The sequence below is a fragment of the Dendronephthya gigantea genome, unplaced genomic scaffold, assembly GCF_004324835.1.
Source record: "Dendronephthya gigantea isolate DGI-Jeju-01 unplaced genomic scaffold, DenGig_1.0 000045F, whole genome shotgun sequence".
NCBI lineage: Eukaryota > Metazoa > Cnidaria > Anthozoa > Malacalcyonacea > Nephtheidae > Dendronephthya > Dendronephthya gigantea.
In genome coordinates, this window is record NW_021163055.1 from 1 (window position 1) to 18,904 (window position 18,904).

Sequence of the window (18,904 nt, forward strand, 5' to 3'; positions counted from 1 at the left end):
AACCAATCTGTCTATCTACAGGAGTAAATAGCTCATAGGCCGAAACAATTTCACATCATACAAGACCCTCCAATGTTTGAAGGGACAGTTGTGACATTTTTGACTTGGTCATTATGAATTCTGTAATTAGGAAAAAATGGATTACCATTTGAAAACTATCAATTTCTCTCTAAAATGTTATGAATTTTGAAACCATACCCTAATTTTGAAAACAACTGTTATGAAACTAATTTTGATATGGGAAGTGAGGTGGTGAGTATGACATGAAACTGTAGTGGATTACCTAGAGGAATGAAATGTTCATTTATACCAATGGTAGATCGCTGTCATCTTGCAGTTCTCGTATATCTTGTTCTGCATCGTCATACACATAGATTGGCACAATATTATATCGACTACTATAGTTCCTTGTGCAAGGCCGACATAGACACTTAAGGCATTTCATTCGAGTCTCTTTTTTATGAAATACTATAAGGCATACAGATAATATGACCAATCCTAGCACAATTCCAATAATCAACCCAACTTTATGAGCCAAGGGTTGACTTGATTTTGTTGTTTTGGGTGATTTTCCACTAGGGGAGGGTGTGAGCAAGCTGGTATTAGGTTGGGTTGTTGAGGGTGATATAGGGTGATGGGTTGATTTTAATATAGAGTTTTCTGTTGACGTTGACCAAGTTGAAGTGATAGAAGCACTTGTCTTTGCTACTGATATGTTTTCTGTTGCCACTTTTGGAATAACAATGACAGTCTTAACATTGTGGTCTGTAGTGGTAGTATTTGCTTTTGGGGTTAAATATTTTGTTCTAGTTGGCATTGCATTCTCAGTTTTCTCACTAAAACCAAACCGAGTTTGGTTAACTCCATATGGTGTGTAGGTTTCCATTGTAGCTATGGTATTTGTTACACCATTCCAGCTTGATGGTACTATAGGGGTGGGTGTTGGTAGCATGAGACTGGCAAACTGAGTTACATTTTGTGCCCAGACACCAACTTGGAGGTGGTGGAACAGAATGGTTAAATGTAGTAAAATGATCTCTCTATCTTTGATTTGCATTTTTGTACCTAAAATCCTGTAGTAAGGTATAAATACAGCAGATTACTTATAGTATATCTTAAATGTCCCAGATTATTTGTACAGTTGACGGATTTCTACTCAACTATGATCAATTATTGAAGAGATGTACTTTACTTTTGCTTTGTCCGGCAGTGGTAGACTACTACAGATCACAGCTGTCTTCTACACCATAAACAATACTAACACGCATTGTCGCATACATAACATTTTTTTTTGAATATTCTTTCCAAATCAGGGCATTTTTGTTATTGACTTTCCTGGGCTGAGATGAAAACTGTTTATTGTGGGCAGATGGCGTAACGAAAAAATATAAACATATCCGGAAAATTTATTTTAAAAATTTGATTCACAAGCCCGTTAAATAATATCAATATTAATCGTAAAATACTACCAAAAATAAGATTCTGCTTCACTTACTTTAAAATCCACACTTTATTTCGTTTATTTACACGATTTCCTTGAAAGTTGCTTACTTTTCCTTTCAACTCATCACATTGGTTTTCTTTCCCCCGGAAAATGTGAAGTGTGCTTAATTTTTTCAAACGTGCCGGGGGGGAACGAAAGAAAATACGTAATCATAGGCAATGGTCCCCGGAATTAGTGGTAAATTCTATTTGTTTCAGGGGGGTAATCAATTGGCTTACAATATGAACTATTAAGATGGCGTAGGAAATAAAAGTAGATAATTTGAGTGTTTTGGTGAAAGAAACGAGGAAATGTTTTCGTTGTAAGTGATGGTATATAAGGGCGTTGTTTTTTTAAACATGTAGTCATATTTTTGGGCCGATTTTCCATGGCAGAAGTTAAATTTCGAAAGTGAAACTGCGGCGTTGCGTATAAAAAACTAGTTAAACTACCAGCTGGAGCAAACTGGAGGTGTTGAAAATGGTGGAAATGTATGCTTGGGGAAGAGCAGATTCCGGTCAGCTTGCTTTGGGAGAGACGGAGGACGAGCATGTTCATTTGCCGTTGCGTGTACCGTATTACGAGGGGTTTACATCCAAAGTAGTTGACGTTGCATGTGGGTCTCAGCATACGGTATTCCTGACAGACGATGGTATGGTATACACCTGTGGTAGCAATGATTCTGGACAACTTGGTCATGGTAAAGTCTGCAGGAAACCAGGTAATCAAGCTAGGATGACATTACTTGGATACTACATGCTATATACTATATAACACTATCATCTAGTCAGGTACCTATAGCAACTTCCAAAAAAAGAAAAACGTAGACCTCTTTCTAAAATAGACCTCTTGATGAAGGTCCTTAGGTTGGAACGTTTTTTATGCTGCAACGTTGCACCCTGATTATTTTGGAACATACCTACTCAATTGATACAACATCACTTTGTGATTATGTGCTGAGTCGACACTTTCCTTTTCCAATAGAAAGGATCGATTCTATCGAGACAATGACCATAAAACAAGTGGCTTGTGGTCAGGACTTTACGCTGGCGTTGAGTGACAAAGGCAAGGTTCTCAGTTGGGGAAATAACAGGAAAGGACAACTAGGACATACTCTTCGTGACATCATACATCGACCAAGGTACTAAAAAAATTATTATAAGAGAGCCTTACTATAGCACTGAACTTGTATTGACATGGTACTCATCTTTGAGTTTAAACTTAAAGGACAATCAAGCATTTTAGTGAAATTCGTGTGACGCAAGTTTGTTGTGGAACACACCATTCCTTGGCCTTGGTTGAAGGTATGTCACAAGCAGTTTTCTTACATTTCAAAATCATGTTCTTTAATTTTGTCTTAAAAGCTCAGTATATATTTTTCACTTTAGATGGCAGACTATTTAGCTGGGGTGATAATTCCCATGGTCAACTTGGTACAGGTCAGATGTCCCCATCATCATCCCCAATTATCCCTTGTTTGGTGGACGCGCTCACTGGCGTACCATTGGTTGAGATATCTGCTGGCGGATATCACAGCATGACTCTTAGCATATCTGGAGCTGTCATTGGCTGGGGAAAAAACGAGTTAGAATCAAATTTATACTTACGTTTGTATACTTTATGTTACAAAAGTTGAAGTTTGTTGAAGTTTGAAACAATTTTTTTTAATTGCAGTTCTGGCCAACTTGGACTGGATAATGGAACAGGTATTGCTTATAAACATTGATAAGAGATAACTCATAACTTTATAAGTTTTTTCAACTTGTTTTTCTATTGCATCATCAATTTTAAGCTGTTATTAAACAATTAATTCACTCTAGATCAATGGCTTCCAGTGCAAATAGAGTTGGTCAGATCTCAGAGAGTGAAACATATTGCTTGTGGTGAGGATCACACAGCACTTCTTACTGAGGTACAATTATAAAATCTGCTGGGAATTTCTGAATGAAATGTGTATGATGTGCTTAAGAGTTTGTGTCCATTAGGACGGAGGTGTTTTCACATTTGGTTCTGGAACGAATGGCCAGCTCGGACATAACTCAAATTCACATCAAAATCAGCCGAAGAAGGTAAAAAAAACAGCTATTAGTAAAAGAGGAATATTGTACAAGTAATGTACCAGACAATTGTAATTCAAAAATAAATGAACATTATATCTAAACATAGCTCCAATCCTAAATGCTAACTTCAACCTTTAATCCTGTACCTGTAATCCAATCTCCAATCCTGGATTTAATCTTTTCTCTAATCCTTCTAATCCCAACTCTAATTGCAATAATCCAATCTTTATCTTAAATACTAGTCTTCAACCTAATACCTCCCTCCATGCAATGTGATTTATACATGGTCAGGTTTAGGATAATATCTTTGAATATTTGAATTTAGGTTGTTGAACTAATGGGTACATTAATCACACAGATAGTTTGTGGAAGGTGAGTGCTGATCCAGTACTAGAAATACAGTAGTTCATAAACAAAACACAAACAAGCATTAAGATTTTACTTCCCCTGAAGATTGACGAGAGTATACCTTAAATTCTTTCCCAGGCGACATACGGTAGCGTTTGCGCCTCAGTCAGGTCGTGTCTACTCATTTGGTCTTGGTGCATATGGTCAGCTAGGCTCTGGTGGAACGAACAGCTGCAACAGTCCTGTGGTCGCAGATGGTCCATGGACAACCCCAATTATTAGGGTAGTTGCTGGTGGGGATCATTGTTTTGTTTTAACTGCAAACACCGATGCTGGCGTAAGTTTTTTAATTCCGGTAGTAGCTCGAGACTTTCATAAAAGGACTATAGCATCGATCAGGCTGGCTACAATGCTTTTATTCAGCATTTCACCTTCAACAATCCAGAAAGTCTTCCTCTTTGCTAATATGTATCATCGACAACTTTTGAAAACTCAGCCATTGATTATGATTGTTGTTTTTGGTCTTTTCACAGACGAAAGATATGCGCATGATTAATCTTCGCTTGTCGATCATACATCATACTGTAGTTGAGGAAATTGAAGAGAGGATCAGGAATCGAAGTAGTATTTCCAGCGAACATGGAAGGTCATTTGTTTATCTGTTTGTACTTATCTACCAAACTCTTTCTACAACTTGATAGCAGCTATTTTACTAATGGCAAAACATCTTTTCTTATCTTGTAGGAAACTCGAAGCAATATTTTCAAATCAACAGTGTCTAAACAGCTGCTTCTTCAACAGGCAAGTAAACTGTGTTTATTTTGAAACTTGCTTGGAAATGTGACTGGTTAAAGCAAGCTCAATTTTAATTCAAAATGTAGAAGGAAAAATTTGGTCGCAGACAATCACAATCATGCGGTGGACCTTAGTGCTGCGAGAAGATTTTTCCAAGCCTTGGCAAGTCACCCCCAAGTCAATGAAATGGTAAGGTTTGCAAATCTGCTGCCTATTAAATAACCCCCCTCTTCCCCTTTTTACACCCTATCCCCCCAAACCTCCTTTTACCCTCAACCATTCCCCTTTTCATTCCTAATTCTTCCTGTCTAACACTCTAACATATTTTAAACTCCAATCCTAAGCCCCTTACCTATCTAACCAACCCCCATTCCCCTGTCCCTTTAACCTTCCCTATCTCTAACCCCCCTTTCCCCTCACTCTTCAACCTTCCACTTTTCCCGTCTCCCCTCAAAGTCCGGTACAGTTCAGTCGTCGACAGAAATTCTATTTGTTTTTTCCTTGAAGGTTTTGAACGCTTTGGAGAAGCATCTTATACCATCTCTCCGTGGAGAACCGATGGATGTCGATTGTTTACGATTATACGTCATCTTACCAGAGTACGAGATGTTTCGCGCTGCCGAACGCTATAAAACGTTGGCAGTACCGCTGGCTAAGAAATTACTGTCGCTTCATCAGAAGTATAGAATCATTATAGGTGTGTTTGGATTGGATTTTTATTTCCATTTCATTGACCTTGGTCTGGTCGAGTATATCGGAAAATGGTATATTCGACCATGGTCAAGATCTTATCTTATCTATGCAGGAAAATGGTATACTCGACCTTGGTATGATCAAATATACCGGATTATGGTATATTCGACCTTGGAAACATTGTTCCCTACTCATGCATGTTTCATGAAGGTGGACAAATCAGGAATTAAACATCGTGTGATTTCACAAATATTGTATTTTTTTATTAGGTAATTGGTGGGCTAAACTACCGTCAACGTATATTGAAAGAATCATAAAGGTATATATACTCTCTGTTTGTGAAAAACGAGGCAGTCTCATTCTTACTCATTCAAACACACAGTATTGCATTGTATCATCAATTTTTTCAGATTTTTCAAGAATGCGTTAAATTTATATTAGAACAACAAATTGATCAACGGGACAGCCAGGAGGTACTGTACTAGCTTGCTAAAGGTTTCTGTTGATTTCTATAAAACAATTCATTCCTTCGCAATCAAGTTTCTTGCGTGACAATCTTATTTGTTTGCCTCTATTGCAAACACGCTTTTATGAAAAAACTGGTAAGCTTTCTCGTTAAGAACTTTTTTCATAAGAAACACAAGTGTGATGAAAAGCTTACTCGCTCAAGGAGATGCATTTGTTCTGCGAGCTACTGCCTACTGTATAGAATCTCTGAATTGTATTCTTTCATATCATAGTTCACAGTACGAGAAGAATGTCTCAGGTGCAGTCTGGAAATTTTAGAAGGCGTTCACAAGGTAAATGAATTGTCACCGTTCTTCGAGTTGAAATCCCCAACGGTCGTTGTTTTCCTGGGTCAGTGCCACATTAACAACCAGGCCTGTCCACAAAGGACTCAACAATCTTTGCGTCCCATAAAAATTCTTTAAAAATCAATCAATTTATTTATTTCAACCTCGCAACCCATGCCATTAAAACGTAGGGTTGGTCTCCCCTGCCTCTGGGCTTCTTCAGTCCTGGGTTTCTGCGAAAATGTAACGAGTTTCCTCTTCCATGCTAGGTTAATCAGCGTGCCGAAAACTCGGTTCCATATCCCGTGTTTTATATCCCAGAGCTGACAGATTGTCTCGATCTAAGGAGCGATTACTTGAGATGGGTTCAAAATGTGGTAAGTGGATTCTTGCCCGGGCGTGTTCTTCACCATAAAATCAGAAATTCACTGTAATAAAAAAGATGGCGGGTTATTTTATCTTGGAAGACAATTTGAAGACAATCTTGGAAGAAAATAGGACAGGCCTCCTTTTCCAAATAGAAAATTTCATATATTTACCTAAAAACCTTAACCTGGAGACCCAAATGTTCTTCAAAATTTAGCCGATCCTCAATGAAGCGATTTGACATATCAAACCATTCCTACCCCGACGGATTAGAATTCGCAAGAAATTTTTTTGGCTGACATGCCGCCAACTTTATTACTATTGAGAATTGCATCGCTTACGAATGTAATTGTTCTCTTTAGAGCACAACGGACAATAAAATTAGTGAAAAGGTAAAAATGGGGTTTTGATTCGATCGAGCTTGCTAGTATTGTGAAGCGATGCGATGTGTTGTGTGAAACAGCGAGATTTTGTATGTAAAGGAGCAATTTGTTTTCAATCTTTAGACGACACTCTCCTTTTGTAAATATCCTTTCGTGTTCGACCCGAAAGCAAAGTATCTTCTCCTACAAATCGATGCCTCAATGCAGATGCAGGTGGGATATCGCGCTGACGTGTAAAAGTCACTGATCTCATAACACCCAGTTAATCTGAAATGGCGGGAAAGGACTAGGAATGGTTGTCAAATGAAAATCCATTTCTCCGTTGAAACAACTTAAATACGTCTTGAAATATACCCCATTTCGGTTTCAAATTTATGTCAGATCTATATTCGTTCTTATAACTAATATTTCTTTTTCAACAGATGGCATTTCGAGATGCCCACCAGGCAAACATTGGCAATCTTCTGTTTAACGGAGGTGTGCTTCCTCAGAACGCGATTATTAATCCTTTCCTTGTACTTCGTGTAAGGCGAGAGAATATCGTCCAGGATACGCTGAGTCAGGTGATCAGGCTTGGACCCATGGAATATAAGAAACCACTGCAGGTATACAGTACCTTGATAAAGTTGAACTAAATCATTGTAACATTCGTTCCTAAAAGATTAGAAAAATATTTATCAAGACAAATTGTACAATTGACAATATTTATCAAGACAAAGGGCAAATTGTAAAAGGACTCGTTCTATGTCCAAATGTTAACAGCGGAAAAAACGGAATATTTCATTGTCGTTTTTTACTCGTGTTTAGAGAAAAAAAAATGACAAATAATGTGGGATATAGATATAATTTGTTTAGTAAGTATGTTAAGTAGTCTTTCTTCATCGATTACTAGATCGTCTTCCAAGGTGAACAAGCAGTTGATGCAGGTGGGGTTAAAAAGGTGAGAGTTTTACTATTTTCGACATAATCAACTTTACAAATAAGCTAGTTATTCGTATTTGATGAGATGATGCACCTCGAGTAAAAAAAAACACTAACTTAAAGAGATGTTGCAATTGGTTGGGGAAGAATTAAGGATCGTCCAAAACTTTGTCTCTTCAGTTGATCATATATTTGTGTGTTTGCAGGAATTTTTTCTTCTGTTAATGCGAGATATTCTCGATCCAAAATACGGCATGTTTAAAACGATCGAGGAAAACCGCCTGATCTGGTTCAACAAACAGGTAACGATCGAATGCTCTGGTATCTATATCAATGCATGTAGAAACCAGTTTAACAGGTTCCCGCGCTACAAATAACGTGTCCAATCAAAGTTCGTGTTGCATCTCAGTCAATTTTATTCACGTTTCAGTCTTTTGAAGAAGAAATGATGTTCCTTCTCATCGGAGTCATTTGTGGCTTGGCCATTTATAATTCCATCATAATCGACCTTCCATTTCCCGCCTTGCTGTACAACAAACTCTTAAAAAGGTATGTGCCGACTACGAGGCAGAATTTTGGTTCCAAATGCTTGTATTCAAAGCAACCATTCTTAATTGGAGTCATTTTTGTTTAGGCCAATAACGTTGGACGATTTTCGTACATTTCAGCCGTCCGTTGCCAGGTAACCAGACAACTGCACCGTCTCTTTCTGGTAAACTGGATGGTCTAATCAGGGCCGATCAAGTTTACAGAGAATCATACTTTGTGAATCCCCGTTATCAGTCAACCAACTCTTCTTTTTCTGTGAAATTTTTGCAGAAACCTTCAACAGTTGCTTGATTACCCTGAAGAAGAAGTGGAAAGCGCGTTTTGTCTCAATTTTCAAGTACAACTTTTACTCAAATATAGTTCAACAAATTCGTATATAACTAGAAATTGTGCACCATTCGCATAGTGCTAGAAACTTTGGACCAAATCCAACGATAATTGATATATTTCTTTTAAAGGTAAACGAGGAATATTACGGTGTTATCAGCGCGGAGAATTTGATCCCGGATGGGGAAAATGTGCCTGTTACTGGACAGAACAGGTGGGCTGAAGATTGTTTTGCAATGCACAAGATGTGGCGTGCTTTCACAGCAGACTTAAAGGCTCTGTTACACGGTCTTTTGAACTTGCAATAGCGATTCTACTTTTAAGAGATGTAAATTAGCGAAGAGTCTTCAAAATGAAAGTGCAAGACTGAACGCCATGGAGTGTAATAAAGACAAAAGTTTGGTAGTTGCCAAATTTACATCTCTCAAAAGAAGAATTGCATTGCAAGTTGCAGGAAAAATTGCACCGTGTAACAGCTAGCGCCTTTAGACCAATCTCGTTTTTTGAGAATACGTGAGATTTTAAAGTGTGTGGTCAACAATGCATTAGTAAGCGACGGTTCAAGTTCGTGTTTCTTCGTCAACTTAACAAGGAGGAATTTCGTTTTTAAACTAAACCGTTTCTTTAGAGACCGTTACGTTGATGCGTACATAGATTACATCGTCAATAAATCCGTCGAGAAGCACTTCATAGCTTTCTCGAATGGTTTCCATCGCGTTTGTGGTGGACGAGTTTTGGTATGTAAGAAAAACTGTATCCAGGGCATAAATGAGGCTGTAGTTAGTGGTTCCTTCTCTAGCAATTGGCGGGCAGATAACTTAAAAGGATTTTCTCGACTTTAGGAATTTTTCCACCCGCAAGAACTGATGGAAATGGTCGTAGGGATACAAGATTACGACTTCAATGAATTAAAAGAGGTTTGCAAAGACATCGCATTTTAAATTTGTCTAGAATTTGAGTTGGTGAGCTATCTCGTTCATCAAACGTTCTCAATTCTTTCAGGGTGCAGAATATCTGGGCGAGTATTACTCCAATCATCCTGTAATAAAGAATTTCTGGGATGTATTTAACGATTTTGAGATTGCATACAAGAAGAAATTTCTTGGTAAATTTTTGTCCATTTTTTAGCAAATGCCCTTCGTGGTTAGCTTGTGCGCAAATTGTGATGCGTGAAAATCTTGCGAAACGCATGTCTCTCTAATTCCCCATTTTTCTACTAGTTTTTCTTACGGGAACCGATCGTGTGCCTTTGACAGGAATACGGAGCTTAAATGTAAGCATATTTCTGAATATCTATATTTGAAAGCAGTTTTATACGAGTCACTTTTGCATTTTTACGGTATGCTTGTCCCAATACCGCTTCTCATACAGTCATACACAATGTTCACTATAGCAATTTCACCAAAAGCTCTGCAAAACTTAATTCACGTGGTCTTTCTACAAACGTTCAAAAAATTAATATTATCGCCATGCAAACTTTCAAAGAACTTAATAATTATTCACCGTGTTGTGTTTTCATTGGATCTTTAGATAAAGATTCAGCCTGTTTCAGGCGGTGTTAACAACGAGCACCTTCCTGTAGCGCACACGTGTTTCAACTTGCTGGATTTACCGCGTTATCCAACCCAAGAAATGATGAGGCAAAAACTGGAGCAAGCAATCAGCTTCTCCTCTGGTTTTGGATTAGCGTAATATCTCAGGATTAACTGGTAGTACTAATCCCAAAATAAAGCTGGATGCAGCGCTCGCGCATTTGGATTGTTTGTAGGGAGGGAAAATTTGCGGCATTTGAGCCACTGTTAATAGACACTTAAAATGGATACTGTGCAGGTGAGACTGTCGAAATAAACGACGCAAAAGTTTAGAATTAGATCAATTATTAGCACAAAATTTGAGAGGATTTCGAATGGTCAGGTTTGTGCAAATTTTCAAAATGTCAGAGTCAAATTCTCTCTTCGAAACTGTGAGACTGAGAAATTTGATCTGACCATGAAATGGTTAAAAATGTTAAAGGCAATTCCAGAGCATCTTGTATGCCACATAATCAATGAATTTGTGATATATTTATTCTTATTTTATTTTTGCAATTTGTGACCCAATGACTTGTATGTAATGAAGTTGTATAAATCAGTGTGTGTAGTGTATTGAAAAGGATTTACTATAGGAATGAAGAACAAATGCATTGTTATACTTTGTAACATAAATTGAATATTCAAAACTCAAAAGTATTCAGAATCAAGTACAACTAAAGTTGCTCAACGGTACCATTATGTTATTGATAACCTAGAGAAACCACTGCGGCAGCAAAAGCCCGCGAAATTAAGAATTCAGAAATGCAAAAAAAAACCAATACATATGTTAATGATTAGTTTTGGTTACTCGGGAACGAGCTTGCTTGCCTGCTGGGGGTGTTGGGGTTGCACGGAAGCACATGTGACGGAAGTGTCGATGGTGACGTTACGATCACGAGATCACGAGATCGAGCTTTGATTGGTTCATCAGATATAAACACACACACACCCTCAAATCAAAATCACAGTCAAAACGATGAATTGCGTCATACTAGTATTTGCAACCGGATTGCCAATACGAAGCTAGTGGCTCTTTACTAGTCTGGCTATTTTTTGTAGTTTAGCAGGAAAACACGTATTGGAACATAGTAAAGACGCCAAATATGAGTAGAGGAAGAGTGGGAAAGCCTTCCCACCCCGGTAACTCTGATGTATGTAGCGAAGAAAGTTTGAACATCAGCGAAAGCAGTGATTTAAACTCGTTGCCTTCTTCATCGAAGATACCGGTATGTATTAAAACGCTTAGATGTTTTAATACTTTTATTACTCTACCTTTCAGTATGAAAGGTTTTAGAATATTTCATGGTATACAGTTCGCATCAACTGCTTCGATTATGACGAGAATTCCCCTTGCTTGTCATTCAATAAAATTTAACCTCGCACTGAATTTTAAATTTCAAGTTTCATTTTCACGTTTGTTCGTATGATGTGTTCTCTTTACTAATAAAACTATCCTCTCGAGTCTCGAAGACCGTTCGATTGAGATTTGAGATATCGCGAAGTTGTGTTGTACTGTATTAGGCAGTTCCGCAGTTGTTGTCAATAAAGTATTATTATTAAACTGCGGCGTATTTTCGTTTTCGTTTCTCCATTCACAAATTGTTATATTGGTTAAATCTTCTGCTGTTTAGTGTACTGCTAAAACCAAGATGCGATAAATTTCGTAGTGGTAAGGTTTTCTATTAAAATACGATAGAAAATCATTGTCTTTAAAGAAAATACCCCGCGCTTTCGCGGGAATAGTTAGCGAAGTCAGCAAATTCTACTTATTTAACATTCCACAGCAAATTTTTCCTAAATCATAACATTTTCGCAGCCAAAATCTTCTTGTTAAGTAAGTATCTTCTTGGCTTCTTACTCATCGTTCAAACTATAATTCTAAGGTCTTCGTAGTTTTATTCATTTGTATATTCTGTTTAAACGTTTAGACGCGAAGTAGAATGCCATACAGAAGAAGTTCTAATGCAAATCATAGTGAATTAATAAGCAAACCTGGGATGAAGGATATGACTCATATAAGTTTAAAATCTGATAGTGCTACAATTAGTCGTCAAGGCGAACTTTCTGAGACGACGGTAAGTTTCGTTTCACAACTATTTGACTTTTCTCCCTGCTGCACTTGTGATCAAAATTCAAAAGCGTTTCTAATTGATAATTTGATATTCATTGATACACATTTGAATAATTAGAAGATACCTGATAGCCTTAATTAGTTACATTTATTTACGCATAATACAGGTCAATTTCATGAGAAAATGTATCAGAATTAAGTTATCTGGAGTCTCAGTGGATGCTTGCATGATTGTTTAATATCAATATCATATCCATAATAATAATAATAACAAAATGATATTTGTTATTATATGTATATGTGTTAATTTGTATAACAAATTAGTACATTTGTTTACTGTTTTTTTCACTTGACCATAAAAAATTGCATCCATAACTAAAACTCGAACTTGTGTGCCATGATGTTGCGCACAACATCAAAACTCATACCAGTTGTGCTTTAATTAAATCCGGTATAATTAGTACTCTAATTGTCCTGCAAACACGCTCCTGGAAAAACAAAAGCTTTAGCTATAATGCCTGCTGATTACATGTATCAGACATCAACTACAATGCTTATACCAGGTCCCAATCTTTCTCCAAATAAAATAGCAAAAGCAGACTCTTGTGTTTATAATTAAGAGATACATTTGTTGCAAAGATATGAATAATTATATATTTATGCTTGATACTGTGTATCCTATAGGATGATGATCATGAAGCGTCTCGGACTCGTGATAAATTCATCATTCATGACACAGAATCTCATGATGAATTATCAAAAAGACGGCGAAGACCAAAGTTTGTACAAGAAAAAAGATCAAGAGGTGGAGGGACAAACCATACAAATTCCAGAGATTACAAAGATCAGGCACCTGGTCTAAGTAGTGATGCAGTCTTTGATTCGCTGATGCAGGAGGAATTCAAACGTGGCTGGGTGCAGGGAAGAGAATCTGACGTGGCAAGAGCCCAAAAGCAAATGCAAGATCTTCATTTTTCTGATAGCTATAATCGATCTGTACAGGCAAGCTAGCCTACATAATTAATGTATGACTTTCTTCATTATTGCTATTTATTTTTATTTATTTTTTTTTAACTGACAAGACTCCCAAAGTGCATGCTACAATTTTAGCATATCCTACAAATGTTTATATACAACTATGCCACGTACATCATTGTTGCTCATTGATCATTGTTACTCATCTTATTTTCATATCTGAAAACTTCTAACACAATACTGCATGTTGTTGTTGAATTCACAATTAATGCTTTAAAATGGCTGTTTGTTTTATGTATTTGATTCTTTTTTTATAGTTCCAGTTCAATGTTAATGCCCAACCAAACAAGGGAACACAAGTAAATTTGTCTCATCAATGTCAGGTGATTTTCATGACAACATGATTATTTTAATCTATTTAAGAATTAGTATATTTTAACTTAACTCATAATGTACATACCATATTCTTAAAGGTAATTAAAATTTTTGCTATATGTTAGTCATACCGTATAACATGCAGAAGAGTTATGAAAGTTAGTCTTTCCTCTAAATTTATAATGAAATTTGTTTAATTTCGTTATAAATTTAGAGGAAACTTTATAAGAAGCTACATATATAAGTTTGAATCAAACAGGAGTACTTTTTTTGGGACAGTGGGTATATAATGTATATATATTAAGTTTATATACAATATTCAATAATTAATTGTGGTATTAGATGAGTATGTTGTATGTTTTAGATGGGCTGTCAAAATGAGATTGCTGATTGTCGTCGCACAATAGCTCAACTTGAAAGTGAGGTAAATTTTGTAGCTAGAATTATCTAAACAGAGATTGATGCATTGCCAATGATGTACAGCTTGACTTAGCTTGATGTATTTACCCTATAATTAAATTACTTTTAATTACACTTAAATGTAGCTTCAAATTTTGGGAGAAAAGTTTTGCCATAAAAAGGTGCAAAATGAGAGGTTGAAAGAAAATAAAGAAGTTTTAGAGCAAGAAATTTGTTTTTTAGAAGACAAAATTACTATTCAGGTACAATTATGCAAATGTTATCATTTGCAAATGATATTCCTTGTTAATAACTGTTATATCTAATATATTCATATCAGGCAAATGCTGCAATTGAACAGGTGAAGGAGAGTCTTAATGAAAAAATTGCATCTTTAACAAAGAAAAATGACATCTTGGCTAAAAAAATAGCTGATCTCATGCAAATGGTAATTCATTGATTGAAAACCTGTTTATTTAATTCTTGTAAATTCTTTAATTGAGATCTTGTAATTTTAGAATGAGACTTTAGAAGAGGACAGTGTTCAACTGGTTCAACTCAAACAAAAGGTAACTTGTTGTCTTCTTAAATAGAGTGCTTGCTTAGACTCTCTTCCACATCAATCAAATTATTAGGAGTTAATTTAAATGCCCCCTGGCAGTCTGGCCCCCCTCTCCAGCATTTCTGAACATATTACAACTTTTAAAAGTTTAGGGTCAATTTCTTGCATTTAAACAATTCATTGATTTAAACCTGGTATTTTCAGGATGAAAAAATGCTAGGAATTGTGGATCATTTGGCAGCAAATGGCCATTCTTTGGACGAGCAAAATGGTGCACTCAGACAAAAGGTAAAGATAATCCGTCGTATATATCATGGGAATTGGGAAATGGGACTTCATCATGTGCCGAGTTGATGTAAACTGTATTTACTGTTCATCTGTTCTTGTACGTAGGTTGAGCAGCTGGAGGCAGATTTAAAGCAAGCGGAAGATGAACGTGATAGAGCACTTGCTGGCCAAGAAATTGCACGTGATGAACTTGATACAGCACTTGCTGAACGAGAAATTGCACGTGATGAACGCGATAGTGCACTTCAGGATCGCGATGCTCTAGCTGAACGTCAAGATCAAATGCAGAATTTTCTCTGTTTTATGATTTTCCTGAGTTTTGGGCTTTACGGAGCACTTCAGACCTTCCGGGCTCGGGCGCAGGAGCATGAAGCTCTTCAAGATCAGCTGAGGGATATCGTAAGTTAAATTACATATTTTTGCGTTATTCCATTGTTTCGCAGTAATTTGCACGTACATCCATCTTGATGTAACTCTTTTTGATTATAATAGATGGATGACTTGCACCCAGTACCCGTGCCTCAGCCAAACAATGCACCGAATGTAAGCTACAAGCCTACAGTAAATGCCAGTTTTCAGATTACATTTTTGTTATTTTTTGAAACGAGTAATTTTTAGATACCCAGCATTTCAACGTTTTCTCAACTTTTAGGTACATGGAATTCAAGATATAGGAGATATCTTCGACGTAAGTGTAAATCTGAAGGGGTGGAGTGAGGTAGTCTGTTTGAAGTGAGATAGGATGGCATAAATGAGGATAGGGTAGTACACAGTTATTAGAATATACATGGTTTGAAGACTAGATGGAAGTACAATACAACTCATTATGTTATTGTCCAAGTTTATGCAAAAAATGGTTCCCTTATCCGTCACATGTCTATTGTATTTTGCCCAACTAACCAATAGCAATGGCTTGGCTTGGCTTAGCTCCTCAACCGTGACTTGAACAACATGTTAATTCAGACCTTACTATTGGTTTATTTGTTCAAAATACAATAGACATGTGACGAATAAGGAACAATTTTTTGCATAAATGTTCCCTGACATAGTTAATGAGTTCTATTGTACTTTTATGTAGTCTCCAAACCATGAGTTGTATAGAGCAGTTTTAGAAAACCTTGGGAAACCCCCTAGTCTTTTAACTACTGAACATTTAAAGCTTTCGGTAAAGAAAAGGAGCCCATTGAACAGATACACGCAATAAGAGGGCGTTCACCTCACCTTTCCTAAACAATTTCTTTCGTTTTCTAGCAAACTATCTATGTACTCTATGTACTGTATGATAATGTGGAGGCCGATGTCCACGTTCCAGATTGAGTGATTACAGAGACGCATGGCACTGGTTGTGCTTCTGTGTGAACTGATGTGAACACGTGTTTGGGTACAGTCGTCGCTTTTTTTCCCTTCGTAGTTAGTGTCAGTTGTCAGACGTTGTTCTCAGATTTGTCAGCATCTGGTAATTTTCTATGGGGAGATTTAGTCTTGCTCTCGACCGCTGTCCTTGATCGCGTTCACTTTTCATTCCGGAGTACTGCTATTGCAGTGATCAATATTCATTTTTATTGGCTTTATAAATTCATTTTCACTCTTTGCATGAACGTCGCCGTTCAGGGGAGGTATATAGAGGTTGAAATAGTCTGCCGATGAACTTATTTCAAAATAATACTGCTTTTATCCCGCTTCTTTCGTTTCTTTATTTGATTTTAACTGAACTTAATATTCAGTATGGAATTTTATACTTACATTTGACAGACTCTTTATATACATATAGTCACGATATAAAATTAATCATTATGTCTCTTCCACCTCTCTATGTCTGGCGACGCCACTGGCACTGATTCTTCCTCGTATACTTACTATTCTCCAGTCTCGTTCCCCAGCCTGTCCGCCATTTCCTCTGGCGATGAAATCGGGGGCTCGGGGAGAGATTGACTATTCTCGTATAAAAGACGTTGCACCGGGTGCGCCCTGCTCTCCACTTTCTTCAACTGATCTGAGATCATGACGTCATAGGGCGCCTCGACCAAACTGAACTATCATGCGCCTGGAGTCATTTGTCCCCGTTCTTCCCACCTATAATATAACGGGCGAAAATTTTACTAAAGGCAGATGTGTTTCAGCATAGAAATAATAGAATCTCTTAAAATTTTCCAGTGCTGAAGTCATATGAAATGCGAGGAATGATAATTCAGTTTTATCGAGGGTCTGCCTACTGATTGGCTGATTTTTCTACTCAGATCAGTTCGATATACGTTTAGCACAGGAGCCAGTTGCAGTTGTTTATAAAACGGGTAACTCAACCCTGGGTTAACGCAAAATAGTCGCAAATCTTCAATGTTAACATCAATCACTTGTTTATAAAATCAAATTTCACGAGTATTTTCTGGATCAATAAAAGTCTTACTGTATAAAGTTTTGAAACCTACAGAAGCACATCGACCAAAACATTTTGAACAACTGCCTGGCCCTTTCTAGAGTTTCTACTAGCATTTATACCTTCTAGTATTTTAGAAATTTAGACATAAATTGTGTTGTTTTATCATTGTAGAAATAGCTTTTAGAATATGGTGCTGTTTAATTTTGAAGTTTTGTCCATAGGCGTACGATGCAGAGGAGGAAAGAGGCAGTGCCTTTTCTCCCTTTCCGCAGATTAAACAAAAATGGTGGTAAAAATTTGGCATATTGTACTCGCCAGTCGGGCAATTTTTGCTAAAAAGCCAGGTTTGTAGAAAAAAAATTACGTTTTCTAGTCAAATTTATCCTCTCTACTAGCTGGCTCGTGAGGCAGGTATTCTGCTGCCCCCCCCCCCCAAAAAAAACAATGTTAAATCCGTACGCCTATGACTATAGTCTTTAATCTTAACCAGTCCCTTGAATTGAATTTAGACTGGCGTCTGTTTGAAGGCGTTGAATTCACTCGCTGTGCGGTGTTGATTTGGTTTAATTCGCGCTGAGCGCGATCGTTCTTGTATTCATTACTATTTAGGAATTAAATATTTGTTTTAAAAATAGATAACTTTTCAGTAACTTTTTTTTTTTCCGTGTTAAACTCATGACGGTGGAAGACTTATATATAACAATATTTATTAACGAAAACTTATACAACTTACAAGTAACAGTTCCAACTAACAACTAACTTAACAACTACATGAAACAAAAACTTTATACTACTAGTGTTCATGTGATCATGACACGTGTTCATAGATAGACTGACGTCATCGGAATATTAATGTTTATCTTAACATTCCGAATTCTTTCAATTAATGTAGCGACATGTTGAACGCAGTATAGAACATAAACCTTCATCTTAATTAAACTAGAACTACAGCAGTACAATGCACTAAGTTACATATACTTCAAGTTTAATACTAGAAGTTACAAGTGAAGTGCTGCAAGTGAAGTGCTGCCACAGAACACAGCAAATAGAACTACAGCAGTACAATGTACACAAAGTGACAAATATTTTAAGTTACATATTAGTTAACTATCACTTATCTGAAATAATTGGCAAGGCTTTACAATGGTATTAAAAAATACACAATATATATGAACGCAGAACAGAACATGAATCTTCATCTTAATTTATTAAAGTAACGTAGTTATAAAATAATGTATTATTTTAGTTGGTTGATTATGGATATTCTCAAATGATCACAATATGAGAATATTATATGGTATAGAACATGAACATTGAGTTACCATGAATATTGTTGGTAGGAAGCATTGTTTCCTGCTGTTTCGCCATGCTTCCCAAGCCCCAATGTTAGCAAACACTTATAGGAGATATTGATTCCGCAGCAGGTCACACTGGGAAACAAGTGTTAATTTTAAAGCAATATTCCAAGAAATCATCACGAGCTCACGGACTCTGCGTGTCCATACTTTTTAGTAACTATTGTTTTCCGGTTTGGATTATTTAGTATCGTAGGTAGTTGATGAAACAA

At 36.8% G+C, this 18,904-nt stretch overlaps 2 protein-coding genes across 3 annotated transcripts; both read left to right on the forward strand.

Annotated features, from left to right (window-relative positions):
- The first annotated feature begins 1,727 nt into the window (after nt 1-1,727).
- Nucleotides 1,728-10,871, forward strand: LOC114527583 (probable E3 ubiquitin-protein ligase HERC4). Its single transcript, XM_028549276.1, has 31 exons — nt 1,728-2,204; nt 2,468-2,624; nt 2,711-2,787; nt 2,872-3,067; nt 3,158-3,189; nt 3,304-3,395; nt 3,469-3,552; nt 3,869-3,915; nt 4,030-4,228; nt 4,425-4,537; nt 4,636-4,692; nt 4,773-4,875; nt 5,194-5,383; nt 5,649-5,698; nt 5,790-5,852; nt 6,120-6,179; nt 6,443-6,550; nt 6,902-6,931; nt 7,046-7,135; nt 7,345-7,527; nt 7,815-7,862; nt 8,050-8,145; nt 8,274-8,392; nt 8,478-8,525; nt 8,663-8,729; nt 8,851-8,933; nt 9,348-9,456; nt 9,562-9,636; nt 9,722-9,824; nt 9,940-9,992; nt 10,250-10,871. Exons 1-31 carry the CDS (start codon nt 1,964-1,966, stop codon nt 10,409-10,411), a joined length of 3,135 nt encoding a protein of 1,044 aa, XP_028405077.1. The 5' UTR covers nt 1,728-1,963; the 3' UTR covers nt 10,412-10,871.
- Nucleotides 10,872-11,273: 402 nt separating this feature from the next.
- Nucleotides 11,274-17,609, forward strand: LOC114527636 (hamartin-like). Of its 2 annotated transcripts, none has more exons than XM_028549336.1 (13): nt 11,274-11,516; nt 12,219-12,365; nt 13,046-13,363; nt 13,654-13,719; nt 14,076-14,135; nt 14,257-14,373; nt 14,451-14,558; nt 14,629-14,679; nt 14,877-14,960; nt 15,066-15,359; nt 15,453-15,503; nt 15,613-15,654; nt 16,212-17,609. In XM_028549336.1, exons 1-13 carry the CDS (start codon nt 11,394-11,396, stop codon nt 16,275-16,277), a joined length of 1,527 nt encoding a protein of 508 aa, XP_028405137.1. In that variant the 5' UTR covers nt 11,274-11,393; the 3' UTR covers nt 16,278-17,609. The 2 variants fall into 2 exon arrangements, with proteins under 2 accessions (XP_028405137.1, XP_028405139.1); XM_028549338.1 differs by having other exon boundaries at nt 15,613-15,648.
- Nucleotides 17,610-18,904: the final 1,295 nt, after the last annotated feature.

Excerpts from the sequence above, each read along its gene's own strand:
- LOC114527583 (XM_028549276.1), top strand. The coding sequence starts at position 1,964 with ATGGTGGAAATGTATGCTTGGGGAAGAGCAGATTCCGGTCAGCTTGCT. Across the intron at positions 5,853-6,119 it reads ATCAACGGGACAGCCAGGAG|TTCACAGTACGAGAAGAATG; the intron begins GTACTGTACTAG and ends TTCATATCATAG. Across the intron at positions 7,863-8,049 it reads ATGCAGGTGGGGTTAAAAAG|GAATTTTTTCTTCTGTTAAT; the intron begins GTGAGAGTTTTA and ends GTGTGTTTGCAG.
- LOC114527636 (XM_028549336.1), top strand. The coding sequence starts at position 11,394 with ATGAGTAGAGGAAGAGTGGGAAAGCCTTCCCACCCCGGTAACTCTGAT. Across the intron at positions 11,517-12,218 it reads CTTCTTCATCGAAGATACCG|ACGCGAAGTAGAATGCCATA; the intron begins GTATGTATTAAA and ends TTAAACGTTTAG. Across the intron at positions 12,366-13,045 it reads GCGAACTTTCTGAGACGACG|GATGATGATCATGAAGCGTC; the intron begins GTAAGTTTCGTT and ends TGTATCCTATAG.